This window comes from Protomyctophum bolini (genome assembly GCF_963924005.1).
Source record: "Protomyctophum bolini genome assembly, chromosome: 11".
NCBI lineage: Eukaryota > Metazoa > Chordata > Actinopteri > Myctophiformes > Myctophidae > Protomyctophum > Protomyctophum bolini.
Window position 1 is genome coordinate 37,070,887 of NC_137872.1, and position 12,836 is coordinate 37,083,722.

Below are 12,836 nucleotides of genomic sequence, written 5' to 3' on the forward strand. Positions count from 1 at the left end.
ACATCTAGTTTGTGTATTGTTCCTGTACAGCCTATAGCCTATATGGTTTTACATAATGAAGCTTATGTTTGATTTTAATTAAATGGTACACTGTACATTGTTGTTTTTTTTTGTTGTGAACAAAGCCATAATAAAGCAAATCCAACCAATGAATAGGCCAAAGGAAACATGAATGGTTGTTATTATGTAATGATCAATAATGAATCAATATTTTGCTACCACAAGAGAGAGTTGGCATATTTGGCATTTTATTTTTAAAAGATAAGAAGGACCCATGATCGTCGGCTTCAGATCACGAGGCTGATTTGAGGGGGGCGGCTGGCTGACTGATGTTTTCTCAAAGGCAAAATGGCGTGAATGGGCACGTACGGGGCCGAAGAGAGCAGCAGCACACTGACAAACTTACACCAGAGCCACGAGATGGGGGAAATATCGCTGCGCGCCTACGCCGTGCGGTACGGCAGCATCCAGAAGGAGTGTACACACACACACACACACACACACACGCGCGCTGTGCTGCCTGCCTGCCTCGAAAAGGAGGAGGCAGTCGCTTCAATCACTTTAAGTGCTGACTTGTGTACAACATTTTTTTATGTAATATTCTGTAGGTAACGGCGGGCGAGCGGGGGGCTGAGAAGAAAGAAGAATGAAAGAGCCCTCACCTCGGACTAGAAGGAGAAGGCGAAACCATGAACGGGGCCGTGTACATTTCGTTTTTCCAAGGGCAACTGGAGTCCGTGCTGGAGCAAGTGGTGCAACTCGCCGTGCAGGAAATCAGCAAGACGGTGGGCTCGAGTCTCAACTCGCTGCTGCTGGAGACCGCCGTCAAGGAGCAGGAGAACCAGCGGCTCTCCGTCAAGCTGCAGTCCCGGGAAGGGGAGCGTAAGGCCGGCGGCGGGACGGACGGACACGCCGCCGCCGACGCCAGGGACAGGTCCCCGGCCACGGTACTCTCCGCCAGGGCGGGCGACGGCGGCAGCGCCAGAACAAAGCCCGAGCACCACTCACACACCCCCGGCCACGGCCACGGCCACGGCCACGGCACAGACACGCGCAGGCTGGAGCAGAAAGGACGGGTCGTGGGTAAGGGGCGCTATACGCGCACGACACGCACACACACACAGAAACAGACAGACGGACACACTTCTAGTGTCTGCAACAAACAGGCTCCAGTCAGTGTAACACGCGTTTCATTACGTAATTCTGTGAAAGCAGCAGGCCCACAGTCCTTACGTTACGCACACACACACACATGTGAAATCCTTAACTCCGACTCTCCGAGAGAGAGTCTGAGCAGATGGAACCCAAAAAGGACCCTTGTGTGGGTCCATGTGGTTTCCATTTTCAGTTTCCACACTGTCCGGAGTTACATGAACGTTCAGGATTTGCACAGTGCAAGTGTGCGTTTCTGTGCAGGCAGGCAGTCAGGCAGCCAGCCAGGGCGCACAGGGGCCTATAGATAGGGAAACACTACACACTGACATGTATGTTGCAAGACTAGAGAGAGAGAGCGAGGGGGGAAACACAGCAGGACAAAGAAGCGACAGTCACAAAGACACATATGAAAATGTGGGCACAGTAGTGACACTGTGACACTGTAATACACTGCAACACGCCCCCCTGGCGTTCCAGTGGAGACTGGAGACCAACTTTTAATTGGTTTTAATTGGCAGTTGGTGACATTTTCTGGTGTGGGCGCTTCTTGGGTTGGGACAACAAAGAAGTGTTGGACCCTGCAAGTGAAATCTCTTTGGAGTGTCCAGAGTAGGCTAAAGACGAGGGTTTCTAAAACACTGGAAGAAAGCATATCTCTGTCTGACAGTAAAGACAGTAAAGAGAGGTCCCCCTATACTAGCCCCCCACCTTGTATATTACGATATGAGGCCTCTATGACTGCATGACTAGATAAAGTTGAAATGTGATACTCCGTGATTTTTCACTGAGCGTTATATGCCGAGACACTTCATCTGTGTATGCTTTTGTTTTCATTCCTGTTTGCTCTAATCAGAGACTCAATTCAGACCTGAGGATGTTGTAGTTTGGGGTTCTTCTCAGAACCCGAGATGATTTCAGACAGTGTGTGGAAGAAGTCAGGGTAAATGAGTTCAGTGTGTTTTCTGAGCATCGCGAAGAGCTATAGGGGGGACTCTCCGGTGTTCCTTCAGGGGGTTCCAAAGACTGTATAGACATTTACAGGTCGGTTTTCGAGGGGTTTTTTGTAATAACAAAGAAAATAAGTTTGAGAACTGCTGCGCTAGTGTGATCAGCGTGTCTGGTTCGTGATGGATGTTAAGATTAAGATATACAGTATATCACGCAAAGATAGAAGCCAGATTCGAACCACGACACAGCCGTCCCCCGGGGGCCGACAGTATTCCGCCACACGCCCCCCTAGCTAGCCTATAGCCGGGATGCCACAGTGAGCCTGCTGTTTTGTCCTGTGTTGACCTGCTGCTGTGTCTTGTCATACTCAACGGGCGGTGCATCAGTGATAGACAGATGGATAGATGGGGAAGCACGGATGGATGGATGGATGGACGGATGAAGAGATGGTCACTGAACAAGAAGACATGAATAATATATGATCAAACTTGTGACGATAAATGCTCCTGTATAGTCCTGACGGGTCAGGACAGGTCATAGTTGTGTTCTCTTTATCCGTCTATTTGAAGGACTATATATATTATACTTATAATTGATAGTATGACAAAAGACATAATGTTACGTGTTCATCTGACCGTGTCCGTCTATTAAGTTGAGTTGCCACAAGGAAACGCTATTGTTTCCACATTCACTCTCTGTTCCCTTATGTGGTTAAATTCTCTTGATATGGCGTGCGAACATGCGCACGCCTGTGAGCGTGTACACACACACACACACACACACACACACACATACCGGCCTATGGCGTGCCAAATGTGAACGCCCACAATCGTGCGCGCGCGCACACATACACACATCACGCACGCACACACTGTGGGCATGAGAGGTGGTACTGTCTGGTGATATTGTTTTTCTTGCTCTATACTCTCTCTCTCTCTCTCTCGATTGGCAGAGGCAGACGGAAGCCTGTGGCATCCGACTCTGTAAGCCACAGCCTCTGGTGGGTAGTGGGCGTGGTGTCACTCACAGACAGACAGACAGACAGACAGACAGACAGACAGACAGACAGGTGTTTTGTTTGTTTTCTTTCCTTCTCTTTTTTTTTTATCAGACACAGCAGGATGTCTCCTCTTTTCTCCTCTGCCAGAGGGCAGCTGAGCTGTCATTTTACGACCTTTTGTCCAAGGAATAAATTGTCTTTTAGACGTTTCGTGGACGCACACACACACACACACACACACACAAACAAAAGGTTAATGTGCAGGGGCAAACTGTCTTCGGCCGTTTTCTGTTTCGTTTTTCTGCCAACAGACATTGTCAATGATTGTGTCCTGTGTGATTGTGTTGTGTTGTGTTCTTGGCTGCGTTGAGCTGTGGCACAGCCTTTCCACACGGCTACTCCCTTTTGAACGGTTTAATTAATCGAAGTTGCAGGAGTGTCCATGTGATGTACCAGTACTACTCATGAACGTGGCCCAGTTCACATAACCGGGGGCAGCCTCCAGTTTCAATCAATAGTAGATCTTAATCAATGTGAATCCATAGAGATCAGATTATATATATATATTAATTACTATACTATAGTATTTTTTGAATCAACAGATCATAGTAGATTTGAATCAATAGAGATCACAGTAGATTTTAAATCAATCCACAGTTTTAATCATTAGAGAAGATGGTAGATCTACTCAGTTAGTAGTATCCATGATAGTTAGTATAGTATCCATGATCATGGTATATATGAAGTAATTATTCATTTTGAATCAAAGGAAATCCTTGTAGATTACATAGTCATAGACATATGAATCAATAATAAAGATCATAGTACATTTTGAATCAACAGTTTGTTCATCTGCAGAGCCAAAACGGAAAGAAAGAGGAGATTGTTTAACAATCTATCACACAATCTGGCAAGCCATCAGCAAAATAAAGGGGGGAGGCTGGCATAGCTGTCTGGGCACCTTGGCTGGTAATCCAGTCTGGCAGCGTGCCGCGGGTTCGACTCCCGATCCCGACGGCCTTTATACTGCATGTCACCCCCCCCCCCCCCCCCCATATCTCTCTCCGTTTCCTGTCAGCCTACTTTCATCTATCAATAAAAAGGGGAAAAAAAGGCGAAAGCCAAAAACAATATCTTAAAAAAAAAGAAAAAGAAAGGGGGGGGAGAAATTCCGCCTTAACCCATTCTGACCTGAGATCAGATTCATACGAGGATTCCACTGGACACACACTGGTCTGATGAACCGATTCTGACCTGAGATCAGATTCTAAAAATGTCAGTCGTTCTTCGATTTTTCAAAAATAGCAGACCTACAAGCTCGTAGCGCGCCACTCGGTGGCGCGCTATGAGCTTGTAGATCTGCTATTTTTCAATAGCTAAAGCATAACATGATGCTAACACCAAAATGTGTTCCCGTTCAGAATGGGTTAAGAGATTATGACACAATTAGTGATTAGGGAGCTTCAGATGACATAATGATGTCCTTCTTAAGCACATGGGTGACACTCTTCTGAAACAGATATTTGAGTGAGGGACACAATAGAACCTTCTGCCATCTTTTAAATCCAACTTGAAAGCCGTTTTGTACTGGCAAGCCAGGCTTCCATACAGAATGATGTGTTTCTACTAAAGGCCATCCTTTAAAGGGAAACTTCACCCTTTTTGCTAAAAAATATATGTTAATGATGTTTAGAAGATTTAGAACTGTTTCCTGGGGGTCTTCATGTGTGTAATATGTGGTTTTAGATATTTTCGATTTTAGCAGTGAGCCCAGTGTCTCTGATGTCATCGACACTGGGCTCAATTACTTCCTGGACTACATGTTGTCTCAGTAAAGGCCTATTCATAGTCTGGATTTTCGGTGGTGAGGTGACCACCGCTCCCGTGGTGAGCTGACCACCGGAGCTGAAATAACGTTGAGCGGTGGTGAGTAAAAACAGAGAGAAGGGCTGGAGCGGTGGCGGTGGCTTGCTCTTCACCGCGGCCTGTGACGTCATGTTGTAGTTCGGTGGTCACCCCACCACCGTAAATCTATCTATGTATGAGCCTTAAGACAGCCCTCCCCCAATTCACAAGGAGGAGCAGTGCACCAAAGCATTATGGTAATTGTAGTCCAGTGTCGATGACATCAGAGACACTGGGCTCACTGCTAAAATCTAAAATGTCTTAAACCACATATTGCACACATGAAGACCCCCAGGAAAGTGTTCTGAATCTTCTAAACGTCATTAACATAATATATCTTTGGCAAAAAGGGTGAAGTGACAGTTACAGCAGTCACCTGGGACTACTCGTGAGTCTTGTCCCCATTAAAATGTATGATCTTTTCACTAAAGCTCATAAAAGCTGCAAATCATTAAAAAAAAAGAGAATCCATCAGTACGAATCAGACTACAGATTTGTATTAAATTCTTACCCCGCAAACTGAATACGTCAGCCCGTCAGCGACTCATTCCGTTTCCAAAAAAAAAAAAAGCTATTCTAAGCCTGGGCCAGATTTACTGGCATATGTTTCTGACGGTAAACATCCCATGGTATTGGTTCAGATCCCTCCCGGTTTAAATCCCCTCTAAATAAACAAAACTTAAAACAACGGAGGGCTCCTTTTAATGATTTGTCCAAACTCAAGGGGATTCGTGACACTTCCACCTCCCCTGCACCCCCCCCCCCCCCCCCCCCCCCCCCTGGCGGCGCCACAACATGTCATCTGCATCTTAACGCTAGGATAGACATGGATTTATGTTTCAACATGGATCTGAGCTCGCCACAACTCGACCCCTGACCTTAACACGCTGGGGCTCCTGACCTAAATGTCTGCGTGTTTATGGTGGCATTGTGTGTGTTTGAGAGAGAGAGAGAGAGAGAGGGTTTGTGTTCGGCCTTGGAGTGTATTGTGTGTGTGTGTGTGTGTGTGTGTGTGTGTGTGTGTACTGTGAACATGTGTGTGGGCCATATCAAAGGCGGAACACTCGTTTTCCTATAATGGAGGCTAGCCTCGCTAACCTCTGAGTGTTAATGCCTTCGAGGGACGCGCTATAGCTACCCGCACGTATAACCCCCGGTATTGTTCAGTTGGCGTGTATCGTCTTTGTCGGGTGGGAACCTCACTATATGTCCAAAAGTGTTACTTTTCAGGATTCAAATGTATATGAAAGCTGATCTGCAGGCTCTCAACGCGTCGCTTCGCGCCACGCTTTGAGCTTGCCGATCTGCTACTTTTGATGCTTTTCGAGTGACGCCGTAGTATGATCAAGTATAGGGCGTTAATTTACAGAAAAACACAAGAGGGCTCCATTATGGTCCATGCTAAACCCCTTTATCGCTAAACTTCTTTGCCTTTTTTTTTTTTTACTATTTTGAAAAACATTTTTGAATACCGGTAGTTCAACTATAGCCACATCGACACGTTGTGAGCAGGGCTTAAAGTTCTCAGTCCTGGGGACTGAGAAATCCCTAAACTTCTTTGCCTTTATTTCCCCCACTATCTTGAAAAATATTTTTGACTAGTTGTCGATCTACATCGACACGTTGTGAGCTTGTAGTTTGGCTATTTGGACTATTCAAAAATGTTTTTCAAAATAGTAAAAAAAAGGCAAGGAAGTTTAGGGATAAGGCTTGGACGATAATAGGGATGTTTCTCCCCGACAGCAAGGATAATGTATACAGTAACATCATGGACGTGTGGCTTTGTCTTTGCTAGAAATGTTTATATACATCTAATTATCATGGCACGTCCTGTTTAACTGATACGGTCAGACGGTCAGGGTCGGCGTCTGAACAGTGTGGCGCTGACCCTATAAACTCCATGCTGGACCACGGAGGATGGGTCTTCACTCTGTAGCTGTTCTTGTTTTAACCCATTTTGGGGGGGAACCCCTTTTGGTGATTTAAGCATTATGCTATGCTTCAGCTATTGAAAAATAGCAGATCTACAAGCTCATAGCGCGGCACCGAGTGCCATGCTACGAGCTTGGAGGTCTGCTATTTATGAAAAATCGTGAAAATGTGCCTCAAGTCTTCGAATGTATATTCTTTTAGAGCAAACGTTTTTAACTCAAATCTTTGCTTCTGGGGGGAGGGTCCCTGGAACAACATATTTTCAGATGGGGGGTCGGTGGCCACTTACATAATGTTTGGGTTTCTTGACATGAAATATTGAGCACCACTGATACAGAAACATGGCGTATAGAGGAGGGTCTGTATGCGCATGCTTAAAGTGAATGGCACATCGAGTGTGCAAAGCAACATGCAAAGTGAGTTTAACATTGTTTAATGTTGTTTAATGCAATCAGATAGGACTTTTCTGCGTGGATGCATGGGTTGTCAAGGCCAGAAAGTAGTTTGTTGCCAGTCAGTGGGCATTCTTGCATAACTTCCGGGTTTGATGATGATGTCACACGCATAGTCGCATACCCTCTATTTCAGAAAACTGTCAGAATTTAGAAGACATTTTTTTTAAATCTCGAACGTCGGGCCCTAAATGGGTTAAAGTGCCCTGTGTGTTTTGTTTACATAACAAAACAATAAAAATGTTCTACCCTTCATTTCCCTCTATAGTCCACACCAGGGGTAGGCAACAGGGCAGCCCGCGGGCCAAAAATATCTGGGCCTGTCAGATAATTTGGAGAATACTTTGTTATGCAATATCAGACCGACAGACTCGCATATCTAGGCTATCATGTCAAAATAAAGACACTAATAGGCCCGGACGGGCACCTAGGGCTCCATTTTCGTCACCGCTATAAAACCCCTTATGCCTAAACTTCTTTGCCTTTCATTTTTGAATAGTTCAACTAGCCAATCTACATTTGACACGTTGTGAGCTTGTAGACTGGCCATTTTAACTATTCAAAAAATGTTGTGCAAAATAGTAAAAAAAAAATAAGGCAAAGAAGTTTAGGGATAAGGGGTTTAGCGGTGACGAAAATGGAGCCCCTTAGGCTGCCAAGCCAGCCCGACGGCCCCTCGCCACGGGTCACTCCCCGTTTCCTGTCTGACTACTGTTTCCTATCAATAAAGGCATACAAAGCTTAAGAGTATATGTGAATAGAGACGGCACCCGAGTTCTCCTCCCGTCCACTTGCATTGAGTTGCTAAAAAAAAGCGTATGAGGCGTTTTCACTCCTCCTTCCGGGTAGGAACAGAGTGCATTCTGGGATCGATTGGGCCAAATCGTGAACGCGCTGGTGGCCGTTGACTATCATTGGCCCCACGCTGCAATACCAAATTCGGCCACTATGTCCATTTCGTCTCAGGGTTTCCTCCGGGTGCCGTCTCTAATAATAATAAGGGAATATTTGTGAAATGTGTGGAAAATCTGGGGAAAAAAATGCTTTCCACTAGCTTTCTTCACAGATGTGTTCATAAAGGTGTCTACTATAACATATAAATGTGTTCCAACCCAACTCCCTTGGGAAACTCTTTGACAGCTGCTGAAAGACGGGGTACCATTATCGACCAATATAAGGCAACAATTTCCAAATGCCATTATACTCTACGTAGCATGTGACGTGTCAAACTAGGGTGTTTTCATGATTCTGAATCCATTGCAAGCATTAGTTTTGCACAAAAAAACCACTCCTTTGCCTAAAAAATGCCCATAGCCGTCATCACAAATGTGATGAGGTCAGCACATTTGGACACATTAGGGCAAGTGGCTATGGCCGAATTTAGCGCAAGGAGTATTTCCATGCTAAATTAATGCTTGGAATGGATTCAGCATCATGTTTGACATGTCACATGCTACTTGTTGGGAAATGTTGGGAATTTTGCCTTATATTGGTTGTTATTGGTACCCCAACTTTCTGCAGGTTTCCCAAGGGAGTTGGGTTGGAACAAATGTATATGTTATAGTAGACACCTTTATGAACACATCTGTGAAGAAACCTAGTGGTAAGATTTTATTTGCCCCAATTTTTGCTAATTGTCTCTAACTATAATATATACTCTTAAGATAAAAAGCCCCAAAACTAATCTTAAAAAAATATATATATATAGATAAACTAATATACTGATGCCACTATATACAGTATTTTCTCAAGCCATTTGTGTGTTTTTTTTGGTCTTGTTTTGTCCAGAGTTCAGACAGAGGTCTTCCGGGGTCTGTGGAGCCCTTGAGCCAGGCATGTCTCTGTCACGAGGGGGGGGAGGTGCATTGCGTGTCTGTCTGCTGTCCTTGCTCCAAGTGTGTAGAGAAGATGTGTGCACGCATGCGAAAGAGGACAGTTGCGTGTGAAAGGCTGCGAGTGTACAGAGGGACACGCACATGCGCACTCTTGCTCGGCAAGTCTGCGTGTTTGTGTTTGTGTGTGTGTGTGTGTTGTGTACAGTATGTGCATTATCACCTTCAATCTGTCTTCCCTAGTTATTTTTTTTGTTGGCATGATCGATGTGTCATCATAATTACAGAGCAGATCATCTCGACATCATCACCCGACACCACAAACCAAAGATTTATTTCCAGGTATAAATTCCGCCAGCGTTGCGTATATTATTCAGTAACCTTTACTCGTGTATATCTGGAAGAACAGGACATTGTTGTTATGGGGCATGCTATTATACATTATACAATGTTACAAAACACAAACATTTTTATGTTGTGTAAATATGAAAAGTAAACGAATCCACCGCTCACCTGTTAAAACAACAAACAAACACTTTGACGTGATGTGCTGGAGCTGAACTACGTATACATAAGGGTGAACAAAACAGAAAAAGTGCCACCGCAGCATGCGTTGTCTGAAGAAGAAGAAGAAGGTCACGCGACCGAAAGCTTGCAATAAAATGTCGGGGATGCTTTACTCGAGTGTTAGTCGAGTCGAGTAAAGTCAAATTCTATTGTACGTAGCTCACGGCCACTGTCACAAAACATATGTTCCAATGGCTGTACACAAAAACAATGAAACGGTATTAAAAACAAGTACTGCAGTGTATACATACATACACATGTGTACAAATCACACATCAAAACACAATTTAAATTGCTGTTTTTTTTTCTTTTTGTTCGCCCATATGGTGAAAATATCAAATGAACGTTCTACCCGTAAATAGCGCTCTGCGTGTTTGGTTACAAACATGGTCTATTGGAAAAACATTCCAAACTCTTGTAAAATATGTCACATGTAAAAAAAAAAACGAGAGAGAGAATGAAGAAACTATAGGCCTAGCGCTGCACAATTCTGTGTTGGGGGTACCCGGGGGGGGGGGGGGGGGGGGGTCCCCGGAAGATCCAAACCCCCAGGAACGCGCCCAGGCGGCCGGGTCGGTTCCGGCGAGCCGCCCCGCGTCTGAAACGGTTGAGAAATGACAGTTACCGTGTACAGTTAATATGTATGTGTGTGTTAGGCTGCACAACAGTGACACTTGGTTTTGAAAACCAACCAAGTAATGCTATTTTCATGCTCGGACAGACACAGGCAGCCAGAGACACACAAAGCTCCGTAATGAAGTAGTTGCACCACTTCAAGCTCCTACACAAGCTCATAGCGCGAGTGCCGCGCTACAAGCTTGCAAAATCGGGAAAATGTGCCTCAAATCTTTGAATATATATAATATTACAGAGTGAACATGTGAACTCTTTGCTTCTGGGGAGGGTCTCTGGAACGACATATTTTCAGATGGGGGGGGGGCGGAGGCATATTACATATAATTTCTGGGGTCCTTGACATGAAATATTGAGCACCACTGATACAGAAACATGAGGTTTTTCAGAAAACTGTCAGGATTTTGAAGACTTTATTGTCGACGTCGGGCCTTCTAATGGGTTAAAGTCTCTCCCTTGTATCAAACAACATAGGAGTAGCTAAAATGAATTGGATAGCCGACTATAGAGCTGCAGGATTATTGCTCAAATTTAAGAATTATAGGTGTCTGAATCTAGATCACAATCTCTTTTTTTTTCCTTTTGTAATTCATTTTGCAGCACCATCTAGGCTTACAAGCTCAATTTGCACCACGGTACTTTGGGAGCTCGGTGATTGGTCACTTTGTCTATTCGTCCTATGACAACAAAGCATATAATATATATAGGGCTCAAGTGGTTAAACTGAGACAACAACGGATAATCATCAGTGTAAGCTATGCTGCTGGCTTGGATGTGTGCCATGTGAATGTAGAGTGAGAGGGTGGGTGTGTGACTGTGTGTGTGTGTGTGTGCGCGCGTGTGTGTTTGTGGATAAGTCACCTATGTAATGGAGGTAACGCCATCTTGGTTCTTGGAGTGTGTAATCATTGTATACGTAGCTCATGGCGTGTTTTTTTGTAGTGGGTGGGGTGTGTGTGTGTGTGTGTGAGATTCGGGGCAGGGCTGTCCTCTCTCTGTACATCAAGCTGTTACTAATGCACCCCAATGCTCTCTCTCTCTCTCTCTCTCTCTCTCTCTCTCTCTCTCTCTCCTGAATTATGTACAGATGGCTGTATTCTATTTGTTTTTTTACCGCCGCACACAACACAACGCAAGGCCTCGGGGCTGCTTCAAGTGGCCTGGCCTGTTTTAGTTTAAATCTGTTCTTTTATTTAATTTATTTATTATTGTACATTTGCTGTGGTTATGCAATTTGTTATTTTATATACGTGATATTACCTGCAGGGCCAAACCCCCCCCCCCCCCCCCCCCCCCCCCCCCAAAAAAAAAAAACACACACAAAAGAAACCAAACACTATCTGTGAGAACACCTTATAACCGTATATGTCGTTTTAAACATTTTTAACGTATTTTGAAAATGAATGCCCTGCTTGATCATACTACAGCGTCACGCAAAAGTATAGGCAGCAGATCCACAAGCTCCAATAGTGTCACTATGAGCTTGTCGATCTGCTACCTTTGCTTTGCTTATGAGCTTGTAGATCTGCTATTTTTGTAGGCCTGCTATTTTTTGAAAAATCGTGAAAATGTGGCGCAAATCTTTGGATATATATATATTCTTTCAGAGTGAACGGTTTTAACTCGGATCTTTGCTTCTGATGGGGGTCGGCAGGCAATTTCATATTATTTTTTGGGGGTTCTCGATGTGAAAATGTTTGAGACTGACTGACATAGAAACACACATAGGAAAGTGTCAGGATTTAGAAGACATTTTGTAGAACCGTTCTTGGGTCTAAATGGGTTAATGGCTGTCAATAACAAAGCTTTCGCCACAGTCATGGAGTTCGGATATATAGGCCACAGTTTTGTGTGTGTGTGTGTGTGTGTGTGTGTGTGTGTGTGTGTGTGTGTGTGTGTGTGTGTGTGTGGGGGGGTGACCTAAAAGTAATGGTGATGATGAAGACGTATGTATGCAGTGTTGTGGACCAGCCAGCCGTTGAGAGTCAAGACAATGTCACGTTTCCACCCGCACGCTTCCATCCTCCATAATGTGTTCCTTTAGCTGACGTCAGACGCAGTGGAGAGACGGAGAGCAGACCGTTTGGAGGTCAGAGGTTACTTCCCAAACACTGGCGTACGCAGTGTTGATTTTGTCGACTAAAACTAAGATGAACAACGTTCGTCGACGACTACCTTTTTTCACAGAGTAAAACTAAGCTATGACGACTAAAACTGAGACTAAATATATTGACAATTTCGTCGACAAATATAAACTATAGACTAAAATGTTTGGGATGGGACTATAGTGGACGAGAGATCCAGTATAAGTCATTTTACACTTGGGTTGCGTGCTGAAAATAGCAGCTCTACAAGCTCGCAACGCGTCGCGCTGCGACATGTCCCACTGGTGCGCGTACCTGTGCTGGTATG

General features: G+C 44.6%; 1 protein-coding gene across 1 annotated transcript in view; it reads left to right on the forward strand.

Moving 5' to 3' along the window:
- Positions 1–647: 647 nt before the first annotated feature.
- Positions 648–12,836, forward strand: part of LOC308323444 (uncharacterized protein) — a gene marked incomplete at its 3' end in the record, with an annotated part of 50,482 nt that continues 38,293 nt past the window's right edge. Inside the window, exon 1 of the mRNA XM_080775175.1 lies at positions 648–1,083. Coding sequence (XP_080631301.1) covers positions 690–1,083 — 394 coding nt within the window. The 5' untranslated portion in view covers positions 648–689. The remainder of the gene's footprint in view (positions 1,084–12,836) is intronic.